This window comes from Achroia grisella, unplaced genomic scaffold (genome assembly GCF_030625045.1).
Source record: "Achroia grisella isolate CSIRO2021 unplaced genomic scaffold, CSIRO_AGI_Agris_v1 utg770, whole genome shotgun sequence".
Lineage (NCBI taxonomy): Eukaryota > Metazoa > Arthropoda > Insecta > Lepidoptera > Pyralidae > Achroia > Achroia grisella.
Window position 1 is genome coordinate 4,289,439 of NW_026713016.1, and position 25,363 is coordinate 4,314,801.

General features: G+C 30.4%; 1 protein-coding gene across 1 annotated transcript; it reads right to left on the reverse strand.

The window, feature by feature from the left end:
* Positions 1-7,920: 7,920 nt before the first annotated feature.
* Positions 7,921-24,227, reverse strand: LOC131850464 (myrosinase 1-like). The gene is made up of 10 exons (XM_059200685.1): positions 24,144-24,227; positions 20,675-20,808; positions 19,388-19,556; positions 18,497-18,767; positions 17,459-17,573; positions 15,689-15,786; positions 14,927-15,058; positions 13,533-13,706; positions 11,710-11,951; positions 7,921-8,243 (listed from the first exon to the last, which is right to left on the reverse strand). Exons 1-10 carry the CDS (start codon positions 24,194-24,196, stop codon positions 8,063-8,065), a joined length of 1,569 nt encoding a protein of 522 aa, XP_059056668.1. The 5' UTR covers positions 24,197-24,227; the 3' UTR covers positions 7,921-8,062.
* Between the last annotated feature and the right edge of the window lie 1,136 nt (positions 24,228-25,363).

Here is a 25,363-nt window from a genome sequence, read left to right on the forward strand (position 1 = left end):
TAGAACAATAGAGAAAGCATCTGTGTGTACGAGAATATATTTGTATTTGTTACATTTTATGTACTGCATCATAAGGTATTGAAAGTATAGTGGACCTGGACATTGGGTGGAGAGGAACGTGATATAAGATATAAGGCAACATGTTTACACATTAAACAAACAATTCCGTGCCCTATAGTATTTCTTTACAAGATGGACCCTACTTTGAAACCGTCAACTAATTTGAACTCGACAACGTTTCCACGTCAATATGGTCAACACATAGTCTTTAGAAATATAACAATCGCGACCTTTTCCTATAGAGATATGTTAATAATTATTTTCTTTAAGATTTATTTTCTTTATATATCGCAAACTATTCAACTGCCCTTGTACAAGTAGTTTCCTCATCAGCAGCATATGCTACTACGATTCGTGAGGTTATTAAAAGGATTTCGATACGTGAGATATGAACTAACCTATACAATATTCAAACGTCAAATTACGATCCTGTAGGCACATTCACCAGCGCACTACCCTAGGCAAGAAATCCTCTTGTAATTTTCAGGGCGCTGCAGTTAGTTACTACCCTAAAATGTTTTCCGATGAGATGACGATGTTGCAACGCCTTGACAACAGCAAGTATCTCGAGCTCAGGAGTAGTACCTTGGATCTGCACATATTGTAAAGCTACTGCGTGTATGCGTCCGTCTTTTCCTATTTGAATTAGTACCGTAACCTAGTGCACTTGCATCCGTATGGACTTCAGTCCGTAAATAGTCAAAGATAAGCAACGCGGATTGACTAGCCAATATAGAGATGATCTCATCTCTCTAGTTTCTATTCTTTTCCCCGTTAAAATTTCAAGAGGCGATTTGGGTGTATCACGAGATATACCGAATAAGATAGCTGACCAGTATCACTAAATAATATCAACTAAATATTGCACAAACCATGTCAGCTCTCCTTAAATGTTATTGTTTGCATTTGATCAGTTCATTTTTATTATACATCGTCTCAACCGACAACATCGTATTCCGCAACAAGCAGCTTCGACAGTTTTTTGGTATCCAAAACTACTACGGCATTTATTTTCTCTGTCCGTCATACACATGAACGAGGACTGCTTGTAGAGACTTTCCTACTCTAACACCGCTTTAATCTTATTTACTTAATCAACCAATTGATTGCGTATTTAATATTTAGATTTTAATGATTTAGTACTAATTCGCAGTTTGTATTCACACATTTGAACTTAAAATGTACAGTTACCACAAGTGTTCAAAAAAGCAACAGACTTAGTTTTCCTCGCTCGTTCCTTATACGATAAGATAGTTCACGCGGAAGATTCAAAAATAAGTATTACTTGATGAATGAATGAAGTGCTCAAATTGAAATTTGAACGAAGAATCCATCATTTTCTTTTTGGATACGTTCGGCCTGACCTGACTCTTACAAATAGTTCCAGTCTCCTAGGATACACAACCTCAGGAGCGAGGTAATTACACTTAGCGGAAATTAATTGTAAACCTGGATTTTCACACGCATGCTTAATTTATAACCGTAAAATAATTTATATGGTCGATTCGGTAATTAACCGTCGTACCTACATAACGCTACTTCGTTAACAAGTAGTCGAATGTGTATCTCTATACGGTATTGACCATAGCTGTGACTGAGCCACTAAAAAGTATTCAGAATGTTTATTCATTAAGACTACAAATTTTCTTTTTCATCACCACGGAACGATGTATTTATCAATTGAAGTCGCGCTATCGATTCACTACGCGCTATATTATTTTCAAAAGAGCGGTTTCTAAAAATACGCTAAAAATCGTTATTTCGTATACGCAATGTCTTTTCAATATTAAAAATATCATTACCAATGAGTACCGACGTCTTTAAGATAATCACAAGGTACTAAGAAGTTACTTCTTGTGAGATGTTATGAATTTTGCAGATAAAGTAAGAAAGTAATCAAACCGCATATCCGTTTCGTCTAAACAGCATAATATGTGCACCTTACAACACGAAAACGATCATTTGATTTAAAAGAAGTTGAACTACTATCGTACTAAACATTTCTGGGTATAATCAGACCGCATATCCGTTTCGTCTAAACAGCATAATATGTGCATCTTACAACACGAAAACGATCATTTGATTTAAAAGAAGTTGTTGAACTACTATCGTACTAAACATTTGTGGGTATAATCAGACCGCATATCCGTTTCGTCTAAACAGCATAATATGTGCATCTTACAACACGAAGACGATCATTTGATTTAAAAGTTGTTGAACCACTATCGTACTAAACATTTGTGGGTATAATCAGACCGCATATCCGTTTCGTCTAAACAGCATAATATGTGCATCTTACAACACGAAAACGATCATTTTGATTTAAAAGAAGTTGTTGAACCACTATCGTACTAAACATCTGTGGGTACCCGCATATTACGGCGCGATAATTTCGTCGCGATGTGCATTATCACTAGTCCAAGTCAAGGCGAAAACTTGCGTTAGCCTAATTCAGATTATTTCTTTGTAAAGTAAGCGTATTCAGTATGACCTATATTCTTACAAAACGCATATGCGATTTTGTCCGTAGGTTATTTTTCAAAAGAACTAAATTTACTTCTATACTACCCGACTATATTGCAACTATAGCACCGTATTTGAGAATCTACTTCTATACTACGTAGTTTGCTATCATATATGACCAAGTATGATCATCACTAGCTCACTCACGTTACTACGCACTTGCTTCACCTTTTAACAACAAAACTGACACCGTCTGTCGGTTCACTGAATGACCACGATCTACTTCATCGCAACTATTCGTCAATGTTGCGCATACTTAAAAGTATGAAATATAAAAATGGAAAGATCTCACCAGATTCATGACATTAAGCGTCGATAAGACGTTTCGTAATGTCTGTTGAGGTAGCAACCGATCGCGCCACCGCACCAGGTGCGCTCGTTGGCGGGTCTGGCTGGCGCGCCGACTGTCTGCGCGGGCGGCGACAGCGTGGCGGGGCCGGTGCCGGCGCAGGCACGTCGTCAGCATCTACGTCGGCAGCTATATGCGAACCCGTTTCGCTGAGCTACCCGTAACGTTGTTCCAGCGACACCAATTGTTGAGACTTGCGTCCATTAACGCTCCTAGTTCACCTATATTTGATAGGTGGAGAACGGAGACGCGTGCTCTCGTAACGATGGGCGTTTTCTACTCGACATGTAATCAATCCTTAGTCAAAAATGTTATTCGCGACCAAAAATGGCCTCGAATCCCACTTCTGATGTTAGGAATATCCTCTAAATTTAATTAAATAAAAGAAACTGATAACAAATCGTATAATTAATTTTAACAAAATCAGTAAAAGAATTTATAAAGCAAACACGGTATGATACGGAGATTCGTTCGAGAGCACGTCTGTCGACCAAAAGAGGCCGCACACCGGGTTTCGCAGCCTTTTATAGACGCGCCGCCCGACGGTGGCGCCACCACAGGAAGTTACACCTAACAATATATTAATTTGAGTAATGCTGAACGTAAAGAAAGATTCCTTATAAACCTAATCAAATAGAAGATTTCAGTCTACAGTAGGTACTACGTTCTGGTTATTATTTCTCATCATATAGTTTACCACAATCAGCTAGTATCGGGGGAAAGGGGATTCTTAGTAATTTGGACTGATAATCTTATTGCTAGCAATGTACAATGTCAGGTTGACCTCCAAGCGGTTCCGCCTGGAAACCATAACGATAAATTCTTGGTAAAAAATAGCAAGCATCATCTGTAGTAAGTAAACAATTAAACCATATCTCTTGTAAATCGAATTTTGATAGCATTATTATTGTGGTCTGATTATACTTATCTGTCTGTTAAATCAAGCACGTGTTTTACCGAAGGCAGTAGACAACTCGCCACTCGGGTTTGTATCTAGTAATAAAACGGTAATCGTAAATGTAGTTACGATAGTTATAAAATATGTTTAAGGCCGAAAACAAGGGCATCTATGATATGCCAGTGTTTCCCGGTCTGCGGGTATAAGAGACAAGGTAGTAAATGATAATAATATTAACAGTTGACACTATACGGATTGCTACTACTTCCGGATTGCTCCGATGAGAATGACGATGACTATCATCATTATACTTTATTTATTGTTCTCGGAATTGATGGTTTTCACAAATTATTATCCAATATTATTAAGTACAGTAATAGGCCACTTGCCATTGATTCGTTTTCTGAGGTGTCGCCTCTTTTAATAGAAGTAAAGCTTATTTTTTTTACAAGCGCTATAAATTTCTTATTTTTTTCTGGTGTTAATACAAATATCTACCTACCTGCCATATTAACTTAAATGAAGATAGTTTGATCACCAGACAAGTAAAGGATTTATTGCCTTCCTATAAAAAATAAAGAAATCAATCGATTACATATATTACAAGTTGAATTGTTAATAATTGCTTCAATAGTTAAAGGAATTATTAACTTACTCAAATCCCAGACTATTGTTACCTCATTATCGCTTTTGAATGAAGCTGTTACCCAACTGTTACTACTCAATTCGACTTATGTGAAGTTTAACGGCTGATCCTCTACTAAGATACCTAAGTACTTACGTGAAATACGTCTCCCGAAGTTGCCGAGTATTATTATCTTACTAGGTAAGTCGTAGTTAGCAATATGCATTTATATCCGAAGCGTTAAGGAAATAGTCTGTTCATAATCTGTAGGATTTTCGCAACTTTTGGTCCAATTTGGTATTTAAGATTAAGAGATAAGAAACAATATTCTATACGGATTAAGTGTATTTTGTACAATGCGTGCAAATTCGATATAGGTAACAGCATAATATTATAAATGCTTAGTTGTATTCTTTATGTTGACCTTGATTATATGAATATAAAATAAATATTTGCTACGACATACGACATTAATAATTGTTCTTGTACTACTATAGAACAGAAAAATGTAAAAAAATGAAAAATTATTACAATAACATTATGAATTGTGATCTGAATACAAAATAAAATAAATGTTTATGTTTTATTTTATACAATTAATAGAAGCTATCTAGCTAGTTCGACAGGTAACGGAATTTATTTCCGTTTCCTTGATTTAAAATTTTATAATCACATTTTTTTTGTAAAAAAATTTAGTACATATCAAGTTGTAACACCATAATATTATAAATGCTTAGTTGTATTCTTTATGTTGACCTTGATTATATGAATATAAAATAAATATTTGCTACGACATACGACATTAATAATTGTTCTTGTACTACTATAGAACAGAAAAATGTAAAAAAATGAAAAATTATTACAATAACATTATGAATTGTGATCTGAATACAAAATAAAATAAATGTTTATGTTTTATTTTATACAATTAATAGAAGCTATCTAGCTAGTTCGACAGGTAACGGATTTATTTCCGTTTCCTTGATTTAAAATTTTATAATCACATTTTTTTTTGTAAAAAAATTTAGTACATATCAAGTTGTGGTATTAGTTACATTTTAATGGTTATCATATTTTTCCTCACGTAGCCCTCGGTACCTCTTCTTTATCTGGTACATCAGATTCCTCTGCTTCACATGTGTTGTTTTTGACTATGGTAATCAAATATTTAAATTAAATCAAGCAGAAACCACTGTATAAGAAATACAAAAATAGGCGGATCTTTAAACCTTATGGAAGACAGTTGTTTCAATATCAATAATAGCATATAATATAATATTCAATGCAATTTTTAAATGGGTTAAGTCTACTTATCTGTTGAAAATACTCAGACTATGTATTTTAGTCAAGTAAGATGGTAAGCAGATATTTATGTAAGAAAAAAATATATAATAAAAAGGCCTATAGGCTTATTGTGATAAGCCGATCTCAACATTCTAAGAATTTGAAATACTGTTTTCTATAAATATTGTAACAGAACTTTAAATAATTGGCAACCCTAAGAGATAGGTAATTCCATAAATTAATTTAATATTTATGACAAAATTATTGAAGATTTTTCTGTAATACCTTCTTTATTTTAATCAGGGGGGTTTTGAAAATAAATTGCTAAGATATTTTCAATTCAAATTTTATTTGTATTCTAATAGTTACATCTATTATTATTAAAATATATAATCATCTATTTGTGCACTCAAATATATAATATGAAATTATTATTCAGAAATTCAGTATCTCAATTACCAGGTGTAATAATTATTATACTAATTTGCTACTATAGCACGTAGCTATAGTAGCAAATTAGTATAATAATTAAACTTAAATCGTATCTATATAAATGTAAGGAACATTTTCTAAAATTCATAGAACAATTAGCAAAAAATAAACGGAACTGAAAAGAAAATACACCTATCACGATTTCGCAATAAAATACATCTCGGAATTGCAAAGGGGATTTGTTCAGAATAAGCGTAAAGTGCCGAAGTCGGCTGCGCTGGGTCAGCTATTCTAAACTTGGCGCTCTCTATTCAGCCGAGACGGTTGTTCTGCAAATTGAAATTCAGTACCTACAAATAGATCCAACTGACGTCCTTGTATAACCTGCTTTGTATAATCATGGATTTAATAAAGGCGAACACGGTTTCTGAGTTAATGAGGAATTTTACTTAATGAAGTAATATTCCAATTTGACTAAACAATGTAACTACACTAATTTAATGTATTAAAAACATTATTTGAGGCAAATTCATACAATATAATAAATATATGTATATATATAAATATATATCGTCATTAAATAGAAAAATGGCTTTAGTCATCCATTCCATTAAAAAATTAAAAATTTATTTAAATTATTTTTCTCTTTAAAGTTTTGTTTAAATTTACACAGAAGTATTATATATCATTTTAAAAGTATTTAGATGATGATTAAGACGGCGTTGTTAATTTAATTAAATTATATAAAAGGAGGCAATACTAGCTCCTAGTTTTGAAAAATGTCATTTTTCTATTTAATCGACGATATATATATGTATCTACTAAACCAAACAAAGCTAACGAAAATATCAAAAGACGATACCATATAAGCATATAAGTTTTTGATATATACTAAAGATATATGTTCTGAGACTTTGTATACATACATTACAATAAAAGATGTTATCTGATAGATAAATATGATATGGAGATGTATTACGAACTGTACGTTTTATATAATAGATAATTATTACAAACTACAATGCAAAACATGACAACGTTTGTACTCATAAGTATGACTGTGATAAAAAATATGCAACATTGAGTCGGAAGTAAAGAAGACATATGAAGGACAAACAACTGTGTAACCAAATTGTGGCAAGGCTACTTTCTACACGCAGCTCAAAATGGCACACGTAGGTTTCAGATAAATTTATCTCACATACCATTTATACACTAAACTCCTCATTTAGTTCCTATCTGCAAGTAATTCAGCTATTATGAACCCAGAGACGCAGACTAACGCCCGTATATGGCGTGGAACATGGCCTCCTGTCTTATTTTCGCAACTCAGCAAGAACCAATGATGACCTTAGTGGCATATAAGCCGAATAGGCGGTTAGGGTTATATTTAGGGTTGATTTTAGGTTATATGTATAATAAGTAAACTGTCTATAGACTTGTGTATAACAAAAATATATAAATGTGGTCCATGTAGCATGTATACACAACTAGTATCACTATGGTCATGGTAAAATATAATGTATTTTAATTTATTATATTTAAACTGGAAAGAAATAATCACCTAGGTATATTTTTAACAAATACATAGTTAAAATATAGAAAACTAAACAATTACACTTACTCAAGGCCGACCGGTACATAACGGTTCACCGTGAAAGACAATTGATTGACAGATGGACAGACATATCGACGGACAGTGCAATAAACAAAAAAAGAGCAGTAATCACTGCTAATTCGATAAAATTATGATTGTTCCGTATTCACAAATTTTAACTCTAATAAATATATTTTTTTAATTTATTTCTATAATTTTACCATCTTAATCAAATAAACCACATAATTTAATAATAATAATGTATAATTAACTATTTATCACAGAAATGTACGATCACACAGTATTTTCTTCTTCTGGCGTTTGGTATGGCAACTTTTTCATCTTAGGTTGTTTGATGTAGTCAAAATCGATTTTCCTCTTCTCTACTATGTTTCTATAGTTATCGGCTGATAACTTTTTCCTTCGAGTCCTCTCTGGGCTGTCAAAGTCCACTTCATATAACCCAAACTTTGTTCTGTAAGAATAATCATAGTTAAGTACTTAAAGAAACATATAGTAGGAATGAGTCTGAATTAAAGATAGAAATAAAAGTAACTACTATTCAAAAGTGCTCTTAATATGAACACTGGATTATTCAAATAAAGATTATTTCTATTTTTTAAAGGAAAATTTACACAGCGATTTTTCTTCTGAAACTTTCGAAAGCGTTTGTGTTATTTTTTATGTAACATGTTACTTTTTTGTAACCACATACTAAGACACAGACAATATAAACAAAAACTTGTGAATACAAATGTTTGCATCGTGCGAAGAATCGAACCCGCGGCCATCTGAAGTAATGCAGTGGGCTAAACCGCTAAACCACTGAGGTCGTAATATGAATATATGAAGATGAGCAATATAATAACTACATATATATATATATATACTTTATATATATATATACTTTAATATATATATATAAAGTATATATATATATATATATGTAGTTATTATATTGCTCATCTTCATATATTCATGCACTTATTACATTAATAGACAAAGACAGTTATACTAAATTGTGAGCAAGGGCGGCATATTAGAATGCTCTCTTTGTATTAGGTCAGTACTAAAATGTTCTTTCTCCATTCTGTCTCTAAATCTCTCCTTAACTCGTTTGAGATTTAATGGACTTAGAATGAGACGACCATGGCAATAAAGCACATAGCGACCAAACTAGTTTTTGAATTAAATTTGAATGATTATTTTAATTATTTAAAAATATACGAGTATATAAATAAAGCATATATTAATTTCATATTACAATACGAATACAGTTTTTTTACTAGTATACGTATGTTTATACACCAATATAAAATGGTGTATCTGATTTAAATAAATAAACGTACCAGTGCTAGAGGAGGAAAATTTAAAATAAACCGACCCGAATATTTTTTTAATACCAACCACCGTAAATTTAAATAATATGCAATTAACTAAATATATTAGTGACCGTCCCCGTACATTTGCATTTCAAATAATTTAAGTTCTAGGCGTTTCTGTACTATATTATGCAAGTATTATAGACTTAACCCTTCCTATTCAATAATTCTATCTATTGCTGATATTGCATTAAAATTCGTTGCGTAATTTATAAGATTTAAAGACACAAAAGCGATGGCTACTTAGTTTTAAAATATGTAAAAAAGTAACTCTTAACTTACTTACAGATTTCAGGGCTATTTTGTACTAGTAGAGGTTTTGAATATTATTACTGGCGTTAAGATATTTTAAATATCCAATAAGAATTTATTCAAAATAGTTTGACTCAGAAATTTTTGTAGGTGAATATGAATGCTAATCACCGTCGTTTGCCCTTTAATTGCATTTTTTAAGATGATGCAATTACTCGGAAACATAACGTCAGAAAATAGTTACTTGAAATAAGTTTGTAGATAGGATAGCATTTGTAAATAGTTGTTTCCTACTTAACCGGTTATTCTAGAAACATTTAAGAGCAACCCTTGCTTGGGCTATTTTTTCGTTTATTATTTTATCATTAAGTACCCTAAGTATTGTACATACACAGTTTGAATCTTGGAAAATAATAAAGTTGTGGGAACGTGTATAATTTTATGGGAATCCATTATTTCGCCGAGTTACATTGTGGTTAGTTGAGTGGATTTCATTCCTTTAAAAAAATATTGATATCAAAGTTATAGGGTTATGATAGACTGTACTAACGGCTACATATTAAAGTAAAACAAAAATAAAACATGACTACCCCTCATAGTCATATTTTTCTTAAATCAAAACGAACATAAACCTTAACCTTTTTTTGTAAATTTATTGTATCTTGGAATATATCAACTTACACAGCATTGTTCCAATTAGGAATTTATGGATCTCGTCTAACGAATGATTATGGAACACAACAACGTTGTCGAGAAACAGGTTAATATTTTATTGTTCGGAATTGAACATCAGGTAGACAATCGTGAGACACGAGAACTATTTATAGCAATTATACCTATAGAATCGAATAAATGATTGTCACGATTATAGGTAAATAATAATCAAGTTGCCTCAATTAAAAATAGCGTTGTTTTATTAATTTATGTAATGAATCGTGATAGAATGAAATCGATAATACCAACTACCAATTTTATGTATAACGCAAGGTTGCATTTTTTAAGCGAACGGCCCATCTGATCATAAATGGTTCACCATAGCTTATATCTGAAATATCAGGAGTATCACGTGCGCGTTACGGACCCTTAAGTAACCTTAATATATCTTTCTTGAAAAACACCATGCAATGCAATCTCTAGAGAAAAACTGGGCATGTAGGTCATTCTACAATCTGAGTGTATATGGGACGAAACTTTTTAGAAACCATGCTATCCATGACAAATGAGGTTATTGAGATTAATTATTGAGATACTCTATCATAGCATTGTTTGTTACTAGCTAAAGTTTTTTTAATTTGTTAATAAGGGACCATTGGTTTAACAATAGACCTAGCTTTAGACTTATTTAATATTGGTGTTCTAGTATATGAAATCTTTGAAAAGATATTTTACAGGAAGATATATTGATTTTCAAACATTTCGATGGTCACTTAATAAAACTATCTAAATTACTAACAGATCAGTCCAACATAGTTATTAAATTTATCAGACTGTTACATATATAAATACTTACCTACTAATTATTCAGTTTAACATAGAAGATAAATATTGTAGCGAATAATTAGGTATCTATGTAAATCACTGGTGGGGCTATTTAATTATCAAGTTTAGTAACATTATTAAATATATTAGTGGTAATTAGGTAATTAAATGTTCATGCTATACGCTGAATATAATAAAGTAAGCAGGTGTTATTGTTAGTTAGAATTATTCTTATATCCACTGAAATCAAACAGTGTATTTTTACAGATTATTCAAAGATCAAAGCTATTTGTTTGTTTGCGTAAAAAATCAGAGTTATAAAATAATGGGTATAGATGTATGTTTTAGGATATTATTTAGTTCTCATAATACATGTATATGTTATATCTATATATATGGTAAGATATAACCCACGGTTATGTCTTACCATTAGGTTGGCCTTCAGGTAGTTTTACCATTTCACCAATTACATAAAAATGTAAAATATAGTTTGCGTTTACATAATGTATGTCTTGTCTTAGATTTTTTATATTCCTTTCAATTTATTTAAAATCCCTAATACATAGTTTTATGACAAAAACTACAATTATGGAAACTAATTTGAAAAATAATAAGTCAAAAAGTTGATATAATCATAAAGTTATTTATTCAGGTATAATCGAATCTACATATAAGAATCCTCTAGCGTCTAGAGTCGGATCTATAAATATTTAAGTCTCATGTAATGCAAAGCAATTCTAATGCATTTATGAGTATACGTAGCCTCCTCAGCACTTTGCATTAGGGTTGCAAAGCTAGTACATATATAAATGAAATTAATTTACTTACGCATATCCGTCTGTCCATTCGAAGTCGTCTAACAAAGTCCAAGCAAAGTATCCCTCAACATTTACATTATCTTTATACATCGCCAATAACACTTGGTACAGATAATCATTGTAGTACGATACTCTCGTGTAATCCTTAAGGCCACCAAAATCACACATACCGTTCTCAGTAATAACGATTGGCACATCGCCGTAATTATTCTTAATCCAATTCAAAAGTTTTCTAAAACCTGGTGGATATACCTGGTAAAACAATATGTATTATAAATTAATTACAATTCTATTTATTTATTTCTATTACTGCAATAAATCAATTTAAATAATTCCATAAAATAACACAATTTAATCGCTAGTTGTATACAGGATATTATTATTCCTTGAAGTAAAACCTTGTTATCCGTCTCACGAAAACGACGCGAATAGAGAAGTAAGAAACGCACAGTTAATAGTTATATGGAGAAAGAGTATAGAAAATTAATTAAAAGTACACTATACACATTACCACGTTTGACATACATACATACATTGTACACAAATATGTATGTATCTATATATATATATACATGTATACATGTGAATATACATATACCTACATGTTTTCTTTATTACAGTCTGACAATTGAACGTACGGCCACTGGTTTAAAAATAAGCAAATTAATCAATCATATATATATTATTATTAAACTATACATGATATGAAAGTTTTATACACTTTCTCAGTTCGTTGTCTAAACAGATAATGTCAACATTATATAATGACATTGTATTTATATAATAAAGAAAGTAATTATATTGTACGAATTAGTCTTACACTTGACCGCTTTAATATATTTCGTGGAGAGCAATATTACCATAATAAATAATTCTAATTTTAAATTATGAGTCAAGGAATAAATTATTCTACACAGCTTATTTTGAATCTTATGCCATTACACTTAAATACTACATAATTTTAAATCTCTAATGTTATGAACACATTATGTATTGTTTGTATTAGCAATTCCGTTCGTACATAAAATTAATATGTACGTAATTGTTTTATGATCTCACGTACCTTATATTTATCCTAGACTATCGTGATAATTCTTTATCAATGTTGATGATAAACATTTTCGTATTTTATACCAGTGCAATGCACTTAGATTAAGTAATATTAAGTAAGGATTATAACAGATTTTAGATTTTATATTATTTTGTTGCTCGTTTCAAAATTCTAACATATTTGTGTCTAGCCTGTACTTACTGTACTAGCCTGTGATTTCACGTGGCATACTTCTTTTATGTGATTCGAATGGTAAACAAGCTAACGGTCCATCTAATTGTAAGTGGTAACTCGCATCTATATACATATGTATTTGAATAGCACCACGGAAGACATTATATGAACGTCCGTGTCTTTTAGGCGTTGCTATTCTGTAGAAGATAATGCCCAGTAATTTCAATGTTTTATTTCACACTTCAACTGAAACACACCTTGCTTAGCTAATTACGGTTACTAATATTCTAAACGCGAAAATTTGTGAGCACGGATAGAGAGATGGATGGACGTTTCTTATTATTATTATGGAACTACTGAACGGATTTTGATGAAATTTTACAGTAATATAGTTTATACAGCAGAATAACACCACTTGTAATAAATAATTTCACTACCTTAATATAAATAATTATCGGCTGGTATATTTTTTTTTTGAGTGAAATATCTTTTACACCTTGACCCTTAGATTGTTAATTCACGTCAAACGTGAACAATGATCCTTGATAATAATTGGACAGTCGTGAACAATTTTGTCTATACAACTAAATATAAAAAATATTACATACCGAAAGCCAATCAGCACCTGGAATCGGCCATGCTAGATTTTGTTCCATTCTAACAAAAGTATCGTGGTCCCAGGACGGAATAGTCCATGTCTCATTAATGGTAGGATGTGACATTAAATATGTAGTGTAGTGATTCAATCCGAAGAAATCAGAACTCCCTTTTAATAATTCGATCTGAAAATATTATTACAGTTAGAAAATACTGGCAACAATGTCGAATTTAGGCCATAAATTACTAATATTCTATACCTGGTATGGTAAATATACAAGCACATAAAATATACCTACATATAATAAATAAACTGCAACTTCAATAACTAATGCTTGCCACAAGTTCTACGTATTTCCACCTTATAGAAAACTGCAGCCATTTATTACTTAAGAGTGTTCAGTTTCTACGATGAGTATTTATTAGAGCTCCTAAGGGGAGGCGACATAAAATGTACCTGTTCCTGGTATAGAGGCCCTTTGAATGGATCGTGTATTTTTTTCTTTACTCTTTGAGATGTATTTACTGAATGAAATATTTATGCCATTTTTAATGAACAGTTTTTATGTAAGTACATAAGCTTATTCATTACTAAAATAAACAAACATGCAAAAATAAAAATAACTTCTTTATTTTTATTTTTGCACGTTTATTTATTTTTGTGAATAACCGTCAATACAATTGTATTATATTGTAATTATGAATTATAATGTGTGACTGCCTAGGTAGTCTAGCGGTTTAGTATACCGCTTTTCTTCCGATGGCAATGGTCGCGGGTTCGACTCAGCGCACGGTACAGACAGTTTTATTCATGAGTATGATTGTTTGTATAGGTCTGGGTATTTTCTATGTATATTATATTACAAAAAAATCTATATATTAATATACCCATAACACAAGCTCTGTTCAGCTTGGGACTAGATGGCGCTGTGTATAGGTGTGCATTAAAATTTTATACATCGAAAATACTTATACGTCCACTACTTTAATTGAGTCGGCCTCTCAACTTTTAGTTGTATTAAGGAAGCACGAGATAAGGGCATACAAAGTCGAAGTTTTTCTTTTGTGTTTTACGAGTACTTTGACGTTAACTACATTAATACATCGAACACCTGACCCAAAGAGAAGACGTCTTTGTATCTTCAAAGAAATAATTGCTTGCGGAAATCGGTAGATTAAGAAAAGATTATCGGCTCGTAAAGTTATTTCAACTCGAAATATTTTTTATACACTTGTTTTAGATACATTTGTTATTAAATCTGTTCTGCATTGTTGACCGTGAAGCTTAAACTTTTATGCACTTGCATATTAAAAAAAGATAGGCCTAAACTTTATATATACAAATAACATACTTAAGCTTAATTAATTATAACTAGACTAAATATTACAAGAAAATAAAACTTACTTCTTCTTTTGAAAATACTGGTAATCGAGATCTTGTAAAATTTTGTAATCTGCTATTGGTATCAATAATCTCACGAACTAATGGAGGGTAGTCGCCAATATTGGAGTATATTGGATGAGCATAAATACCCAACTGGAAAAATAGTAATAATTAGTAAATGCTGGTTATTTTTTACCGGTTGTTTTCGCTATATCATAAGTAACGTTTGAGATATTCAAATACTGTCAAAAATACATAAGTTGATCTAAAGATTAACATTGCGTGTGTACCTAGAATAAAGTATGCACGGAGATACATATATCTTGCCATTTTAATTTGAATGCGTTAAACTAACATTTATTATAAACAGTAATTTATGAACGCGGTATTTAATTGATTAATTAAGTCAATGCAACAACTATTTAATACTTATATAAATATACTTACATGGAAGTTTTATATATATACAATAATAATACATACACGTATACATGAAAGAATATTAATTGTCAACTACATATAGTATTTTTATAGGACGCCTGTTTCCTTCAGCTTGCCTACCATTCTTTTTATGTATTTCATATTATTTTGATATCCTTTTTACTTTTAACTTTTGTTGATATACTTTTAATTATTCCTGGATTTTTAATAATTGTATACGTACTCATTCCGCTCCAGTTACAACGACGTTTAATCCAACCATTTGTAAAGGTATCTACCATCAATTACGTTAATCTATGTTTGATTTTAAGACATTATAAAATAATTACGGATACTACTTACACGCATCTGGCGATATCGTTCAGCTGCTTCTATATCTAGAGGATCGGTGCTGTTCTTTGGATCCGCCCAAAAAGCGTCAAGTGTTATACCAACTCTCCCTAGTAAAGTAATAGCAATGAATGAATGACTTATTTTTATATATCAACAATGTAAAATAATAAAAAATACATTTTTTATTCCCTATTCAAATAGTAAATATTTATTATTTTTCATTACGACATTTATATTTTTGTGTTTATTTATCAATTATTTATCTATTTTTATCTATATTTATCAATATTCTAATATTTATAAAAATATCCAAGTTTATTTATTGGAATTAAGTTGTATTACTATTTATTTATTACTATTTATTTGTTGTGGTACGACGAGCTGGTGATAGTTTTAAGAAAAAAAAAATACTTTGTATGTTATTATATGTGTAACAAAATAACTAAAAAAAACATATAGACAGTGAATTTCAAACCAGTTTCAATAATACAATAAAGTATTGTTGAAAGTTTAGTAAGCATTGATTGACCTTTAGAATTAACCTTACACTTCAAAAGTTGTGTTATGGTACAAGGTGAATTGAACAATAAAGACGAAATTATAAGATATTATCAATTTGGAATGTAGAAACAGATTACGGACTAAATATATATATAACAACTAGCTAGCTCTGCAAACGTTATTTTGCGATATAAATCTAAATCGCTATTAAAAATAGGGATTTGTGGTAGAAGGGTGAAAATTTGGGGTTGTATGTATTTTCTAAATGCCACATTATAAAAAAATAAATGTTAGGAGTGGATAACCGTTATCACTTAGGTGTATGAAAAATAGATAGTAGCCGATTCTCAGACCTACAATACACATATAAAATTTCATATAAATCGGTAAAACCGTTTCGCAGTATCGAATTTGGTAACTAACATTGTGACACGAGAATTATATATAGATATAAGATTATTACATTATTTATTATGAATATAATATAAAACGCAATAAAATGCATCGAATAATTTTATCACTTATATAATACCTATAATAAAATAAAACGTGTCCAAACTGAAAAGCAGTTTAGAACTGCATGGCGTTGTCTGAATTGTTCAGGACTATTTTACTTAGATAAAATATATTGTTATATATTATTTAATTTATTGCACCAGACAAAGAAAACACACAAAATGATATAATACATAAACTGATACAAAATAAGCAATCTCTTCCAGACTATCAGTAGAGAAAGTCATTAAGATAAGAAAATAGTAGGTGGTGCACGTAATGAACATAAATATACATTTGTACATAAATATATCTATTAATATATATAATATATATAAACATACGATATCCAGAAAATATTTAGACAAATGAGGACAATATGCTTAAAGGGAAAGAAAGTGGGATTTGATAGATACTTTAATGTGTTCATAAGGGATATCGTTAACATTACGCGACGGATATGCCTTTTAGATAATCAGGAGTGTGGGGGTTAAAGAGAATGCTGTAAAGGAGTGATAGGATGTGTGAGTTGCGACAATAGGGAGCCACTTCTTCTTCTTCTTCTCCAAGTCAAAAAAAAAAAAAAAAGGGAGCCACTTGAAGTACGATAATGGGAAATGTGATCATATTTGCGCAGACCAAATATGAAACGTATACATAAATTTTGAAGTCGCTCAAGTTTAAGTTGCTCTTCAGTGAGATCTAAATAGCAGGAGTCTGCATAAATGAGCAAGTGCAATTTTGGTCTAATGGATCTTGTTATATATTATGTTAATTACTTACCATTTTGACGGGGCTTAAATTCCTTTTCATACAAACGATATGCCTTAGCATGAGCCAATAGCATATAATGTGCATAAGTTCCTGATTGCAATACCGAAAAAATATAATAACAATACTTTTATTTAAGTATATACATATAATGATTAACTTTAAACCATGTTCTACATAGAAAATTATTAATATTAAATAATCTGGTATATAAAAATCATACACATATAACTACATAGGACTAAAATTATTCAAATGGTAATTGAGAATTGAATACAGGTAAACATAGTTGAATAGTACCTAATATATATAATATATAACATCTTAAAATTATACATAAAAATAAATAAAACATCTGTAAGGAATAACAGTACACTATTTAACTTTGTATTAAAAATATACAAGTGGTATAATTATCATCAAGATAATTATATATCCTGAATAATTAATTTAGTTTGCGAAGTATCGACTCAATATCCTAGACACAAATACAAAACTACAATACAATTACAAATAAATCGACAATCAGATGAAGAAAAAAAAAGGATACCTCCAACTAGTCTACAAAGTGTCCAATTTCTCGTATTACTAGTTCACAAGCCTATAAACGTGCAACGTTTTTAAAGCCATATCACGATCGAATATGCAACGCGGAATGTACTTCTATTTCACTTATAGTTATAATTATTTAAAAGATATATATATAATAATAAAATTTATGATTTATTTAGGGAGCATCACTAAATTAGCCTTGGAATTGGGGAGGAGGGATGACAGTAGGTAATAGCAAATAGTCTGTAACTCGTGTTGAAGTCAGCACGATTGTCTTACTGACCTGCCTTCTAAAAATCCCTATGATCTTGGGCTGCAGTTGTAACTACAACTAAACATTTATGCCTTAATCATAATGTCTACATTATATTTAAGTGATGTAGTCATACATACAAAATTACCATGATTATCTAGTTCAAATTATTTTAATTTAACAAAATATTATATTATTTTATCAGTACACAATTTCCTTATGATAAAGATAAGGTAGGTACTTACATTATAACAATGTTGATGTGGTTCATTCATTGTGGTCCAAATTTTAACTTCATCTCCGAATTCCTCGAATGCAAATCTTGCATAATCCAGGAAATAATCGACCATTTTAGGATTGCTCCATCCACCAAGATCCATTAGAGGTGTAGGCATATCCCAATGGAATAAAGTGACTACTGCAGTAATATTGGCTCTCCTTAGTTCTTCTAGTAGTTTATGATAGTAGTCTATACCATCTTTACTTTTTTTATTATCAGTCCCTTGTGGCAATATGCTGTGGAAAATGAAAACTACAAAGATGGAAACTCCACATAGCAAATATCTATTAATAGGTCATTAAACCACTGTGGTTTTCCTCGCAATAATTTTCCTACATACATGCGGTTACAGAATATTTTAGTATGGTTTTGTATTAAATTTGTGGTAAAATTCCTAAGATCGAAAAGGTTTTATAATCAAATTTCATATGTCAGCATTGTAAGTATATAATTTTAAAACTTTGACTTCCCGGATACTCATAAATATTTTTTTTAACGTACATTAATTAATTATTATCAGTCAAGATTTAATATAATTCGATTTTATTGTTTTTAAATCAGAAGGTTTTGTGGGAGTTGATCACATATTAGTTTTTTAATTTAAATATTCGAGAGTAATAGGTTTTATTATACATCTGCTTTTCTATAGAGGAGCGCAAAACAGCAATAATGCTCATTGATTCTAGTGAATAACCATCCAAGTTCGTATTAATTTGTTGGTGTGGTGGATGACAGACCAAATGATCTGAATTATATTCGAAATCTATGTTATTTTCAATTTTATTTATTTTGTTTTGTACATACATACAATTTTATAGTATTCATTTATATATACTGAATGTAATATGATACTTACCGTGGCCAAGAAAATGAGAATCTGTAATATTTTACTCCAAGATCTTTGATTATTTTAACATCTTCAGTATATTTATGATATGAGTCCGCTGCTATATCTCCATTAGAATGATCTAGAGTATATTCAGGATGTTCGTGGATATATGTATCCCACATACTTTCGCCTTTACCTACAAAAATAGTTAAATTAATTTTATTATACCTTCAAATCTAAGTAGTAATTAAAGTAACTGCTAATTTAAAATAGTAAGAATATAATTTATGGCGAAACATTTACATTACATATTATAAAGTTAATACAGCTTGTACTGAAAAAACAAAGTTTCATTCAGGATAAAATTAAAACGACACTTCAGAGAACGCAGAAATAATCACGACTTGGCAAAGACATCTTATGTTATCATATATTAAGGCCTTGGAACGTATACACGTTGCGGCTAATGTTGAAAGTAATAAAAAACTAAACACAATCAAAATATACTTGTCCCGAAATGCGGTCATATGATGCCTATTGCTGGTGAATTACTTCCAATACAATGATATCCATATTTTTCCAATATATGATATCCATATTTTAAAACTGAATAACTATTCATATAAAACACAAGCTTCTTCAGCCATATTGAAGAAGCTTTTATTTTATTTCAATCGGTAAACTTATTTTATCTATGATTTATGTATAAAATTTGTCAGGAGTACCTACTAATTTATTGTTTAAACATGGTTTAAAACGTAAATCTGTACCATATGAACGGTTTAAGGTTTTTATGAAGTAAAAACTATATATTTATTTTAAAAAAACATTTTGAATAAATAAGTAGTATTTTTTTTAAATGTATTCATAAAACAAATACGTAGTGATATAATAATTATTAAATAAATTAAGAAAACCTGCCATCCATTATCGCGATCAACCACATGGCACTCAAACCTTATTAATGGTTTACGCTAATTACATTATAACAGAGAAATTGTATGGGATATAAAATATACTATTAAATATATTGTTACTTTAAAACATAGCTTTGTATACCAAATGATTCTCTTTTTATTTATATTCTAGCACATATGAATAAATATACTAAAATTAAACGAATTCTCTAGAAATTAAGTATAGAGTTTTGCAATATTTGCATAAATATTAATATACACTTTGCAATGAAATTCGGTGAACCTGTGATATTAGCACAAAGTATTTTTTATAGTATTTTATGAGTGTAAGATTGCACGACACAGCTAACAGTAAAATAAAAATATTGTTATATTAAACGGTTATAAAGTTACATACCTCCTTCATTCCACGCTCCTTCTATTTGAAATGCGGCCGTCGATACACCAAATTTAAACGCTTCTGGAAACTCATAGTCCTCCTTAATATCGAAGTCTTCTGTAGTGGCAGCTACGTGTGCTAAGCACAGTAGGCTGTATATAATAAAAATAATACTCTTAGTGCATAATAATAAGTAGTTTTTAGAATAATAAATAGTCGGTAGCGCGCACATGAATTTTGCTTCTGCAGGTACTTCATTACTTACAATCATATAAAACGAACGCTGCTGTGCTACTTTAGTGATAAAAAATATTTTATTTGGAAAAAAAACTATCGTGACATAAGTAGTATAAAATAAAAATATAAAAATAAGAGATGAAATTGTTCTCTATTGTACGTATTATTATCTTATCTGTGCTATGACTAAAGAAAGTATACTTAAATTATTCAGTTTATTTATACTTATATATGTAACTAAAAATACATGTTAATTCAAAACCTTAATTCAGATCAACTACATTTTACCTAGAATAAATGTTGTATCTTTATTAGCGATAGTATTTTGCTTTGATAATTATTCGGTCGATTCTATTGTCGTGGGTGGCGTAAAATACTGAGAAATTGTTTTAGAATACTATAATATATACTTGACCAGGTTGTGAATGTAAATATAGTTGATGGTGTGAACAAAACAGACATTCATGAGCAGCATTAAAACCTTTGCTCAAATACAGGGTTCGCACCTATTTATATCTACAGGTATGTTACTGTATTGCGGAAAAGTAGGTCAGGTCTCAGCAAAAAGGCTCCACAATAGTAGAAAGAAGTTTTCTATCGGAAAAAATATCTCTTCGTATAAGGAAGCAAATAGCAGTGACAAGATCAGTAATTATTTGGTTTATAGTTCTGTAATATTTATTGGTAGATAGTAATGAACAAGGTCAAGGCTGCATTGTGTGGTTGTTTTTGAGATGGGTGACCGGGATATAGGCTTTGACATAATAGTAGGGTAGAAATTCTTGAGGGCCTTAAATTATAATTAGTTGGCCATTATCATTCTATATATAAATGCAAAGTTGTAATAAGTATTTTTACACGTATACTGCAAATTATGTTTCAAGATCTGCAGTCTCCCTGTTTATTGAGCATAATTTGGTAAAAAAATTGAAGTAAAAGTGTTGAAGTTGTCCAACTTTTCCAGATTAAGTCAACAAGAATGAATGAAGATTGTATATGCCAGTCTGTTAATGCATAGACAGTACATATGGATTAAGCGTAATGTATCTACATATGTATATGTAGTGTGTATCTACCTCAAGAATAATTTAATTATTTATTTCAGCATTCTTATCATTAACTGTTTCTGAGTGTTTCTCAGTAAGTATCATTGGATTTCTCGGAAATCTCGAAACCTGTTTTGTCAAAGAGGCAGGCGGTCTAAAAGGATACTCGAAGGAGTAGAGCCGTTAATTGAATAAAGAGCAGGTATCCTGTATATATTTATTTCGGTGTATGTATTTATTTATTTTCTAAAATCGTTCATATATTAACTTGGAATTAAGTTCAGTTTTCTTGTACTTATGTGTCTCCTACATTATAATTCAACCATATTTCTTTTATCCTTGTAATTATGGAATAGATTGTATTTCCAATAATATAGATATCTTTTTACACTTCAAATATTTATGTCTATTTTTTTTTTATATGGAACTTGAAAACATTCATATTCACATAGGGCAGTTTAGCCGCATATGTAAGATTTTTATATATATTTATTCATATAAGAACTCAAAAGCACAACGAAATTCTAATGTTGTTACTTTGCTCGTCGATCTACCCATTCATCTATTACAGCTGTTTGTTTTATTTTTAGGCAAAATAAAGTAAAGTAGTTTATGTTATGTAAAAAAATACCAGCTAATTCACACGTCCACTTTGTACTAAAAACATGCATATTTTTACGGATAATTAATTTTTATTCATTAAATATTCGGTAAATTTCAATCACTATGTAACAGGAACTATATAAGTACGCCAAAACACCTGGATGCTAATGACAGAGATAAAGTATTGTCCTGAATATTTCACATTGATTCAACACAGCGGAGTTTATTGACATTATAAAAGTTATGAAACCGATTGATTCCACTGGCCGCATACTCGAATTTAGAAAATATAAAACGCATTCATTTTTGCAATTACAATTCACATTTTAGATATTGTTTTCACATCACAAAAATTAGCAAACGAGTAGGTATATGGCCTGTATTTTTAAAAAACCTTATATTTGAAATACCCCATGCTGTAGTCTATACGGAATATTTCAGCTGGAAGATTATTTCACATCTGAGATTTCGCGGCGAACAAACTCGTCAAAAACCACTGTACGTGATGATTTAGGTTGTAGGATTTGGGGATGAGATTCCCTTCTACATTATTTTGTCTATTTGTGTCCCCTATTCTGACATAACTTATTATAAATATTAATAACAATGAAAAACAATTGTGAGTGTTATTAATATTAAGTCTACATTAAATAATCATTCACAACTGTTTTCAAAATATAGATTATTTGATCTATATTGTTTATTAACCTTTTAGGTTAATAAACAATATTCAGATGCCTCTAAAATCTGACTGTAAAAATTATTCAGTTTTCTTTTTTTTAAATATTTTTACATAAAGGATTATTTAAATAATTACTAATATAAATTGTGTAACTTAATGTATTTTGAATTACTATTAATATGTAGCTAAAACTTTCTTACAACTAGCTAACAACTTGTCACTTGTTAAAAGAAATTTGATTAAGATCTGATATCTTTTTTTTTCGGACTACTCTACTGCTGTTAGCCGCAGCTGGCTTTTACAGCTTCACCGGACTATAGGGGGCGAGTGCAGATGGCACTCCAAACCCGCGGAAGGACTTATGGGGCGGCTGAAGGCCAACTCCTGCCTAACGGATACGACTTTAGTCTGAGGGCACCATTAGGGGTTCGAACCTCGGCTCAGGCCGTCGTAATATCGATCCTCGTTTGAATTGGACGGGGATCGATCGAAGGGGGATATCACCAGATGTGAGGTAATATCAAAATCATGCCGTACCTAAACAATAACTATCACGGTAAATATTTATATATGTTAATAATAATATTTTACTTATATAAAACGTAAAACTATATACAAAATAATTTAATACAACATTTAATGAAAGCAATACCTATCACAATATTATATCAAAACAGCATATTATATCTAAAGTTTCACACGAAAAGGAAAAAATCACAATAATATTAGAATAACAACTTCACGTTATGAATGAACATAAATCTGATCAAATATTAAATTAAAAACATATATTGTATCGGATAAAGTCGCACTGCACTGAGAGTAGGAACGAAGTAATGTAGTTTGTTAAACAGTTTATCCAATTTCCAATATCGTTTTCACATAACGTTACCAATATTGTCACATGGGATATTCTCACCTAAAGCTCACTAGAACTGCTCCGATCTTGGCGACTTTACTCGAGCTCCGCATTTTATGAACTAACTTGACTCAGGTGCACTTGTTACCGATTAATCGTTCGCTTAGGCTAATAAGTATTTTAAATTACGGAATAACCTTCTTGGGTTTCCCTAAGTGGGAATACGCTTTCGTCGTACTTGGTTTATTATTAATAATAATAATGATTAATATCGTCACGTTTCCGAGAGTCGAGACAAGCCGGGACACTTTGTTGTTATTTCCGCTTACGTTATTTATGGAATTTTCATTAAGAACCAGTTAAACTCGATGAACTGGTTCTGTGAGTTACTTACTCAAAATGAATAAGTATTGTTGATTAAATAAATCATGTTCTGAATTTAATTTACATGAATAAATACACATAACACATAGGCTATAAATTTCACGCATGTGAAACCGCGGCACAGCAAGTAATTCATAAAGATGTTGGGCACATACGTAAACTATAAAAACATTTCCCTCCTTTTTTCGGAAGTTCGATAATGATTTAATATTTTATATGAGTTAGATCTTATTAACTTATATTATATACATTAAACCAACATTTAAAGATAAGCTGCAATGTAGATCACTGTAAAGTACACTCGGGGTCGTTGACTATCATTATTTAAATATTGTTCAAAAACATTATAAAATATTTTAATAGTACTATGTTAAAGATTATATTATCTTAAAGCATTAATACTCAACGTAGTTTAGATAAAGTATAGTTTTTTTGTTGCTAAAAAAGAGAAAAATAAGTGTTATAAATAATCCTAAGACATCCAGTAGGATGTGCCTGTCACGCCCCCACGTGGCATGCAAATAAATCAGAAAAGGCGTTGATGTAATGATTTATATTCAACTCTACCGCTCCGCGGAAATCAGGTCCTATACTTCATTAGTTACTTCAGTGTGGATTTTTATTTACAAAACAGATCAATAATCAGTATATATTTATTTTTTACGTTACTTTATTACTAGTGCGTAGTGTATACTGTTTTAAATTTTATTATATATATATTTTTTTATTTATACGTATAATTAGTAAAAATCACGGTATCTTACCACATATTATTTTCATTGAGTTCCCTAGAAACTAACTAACCAATAACCATTACGGTAATTGTTTATAATTTTTTATTAGTGATCTTAATAAAAATAAAACGTTGTAAGATCCCGTCCCGATTTTTACTAATT

Excerpts from the sequence above, each read along its gene's own strand:
- LOC131850464 (XM_059200685.1), bottom strand. The coding sequence starts at position 24,196 with ATGCGGAGCTCGAGTAAAGTCGCCAAGATCGGAGCAGTTCTAGTGAGC. Across the intron at positions 17,574-18,496 it reads CACATCAACATTGTTATAAT|TATTGTTATTATATTTTTTC; the intron begins GTAAGTACCTAC and ends CTTAAATAAAAG. Across the intron at positions 13,707-14,926 it reads CAGTATTTTCAAAAGAAGAA|ATCGAATTATTAAAAGGGAG; the intron begins GTAAGTTTTATT and ends TAATATTTTCAG.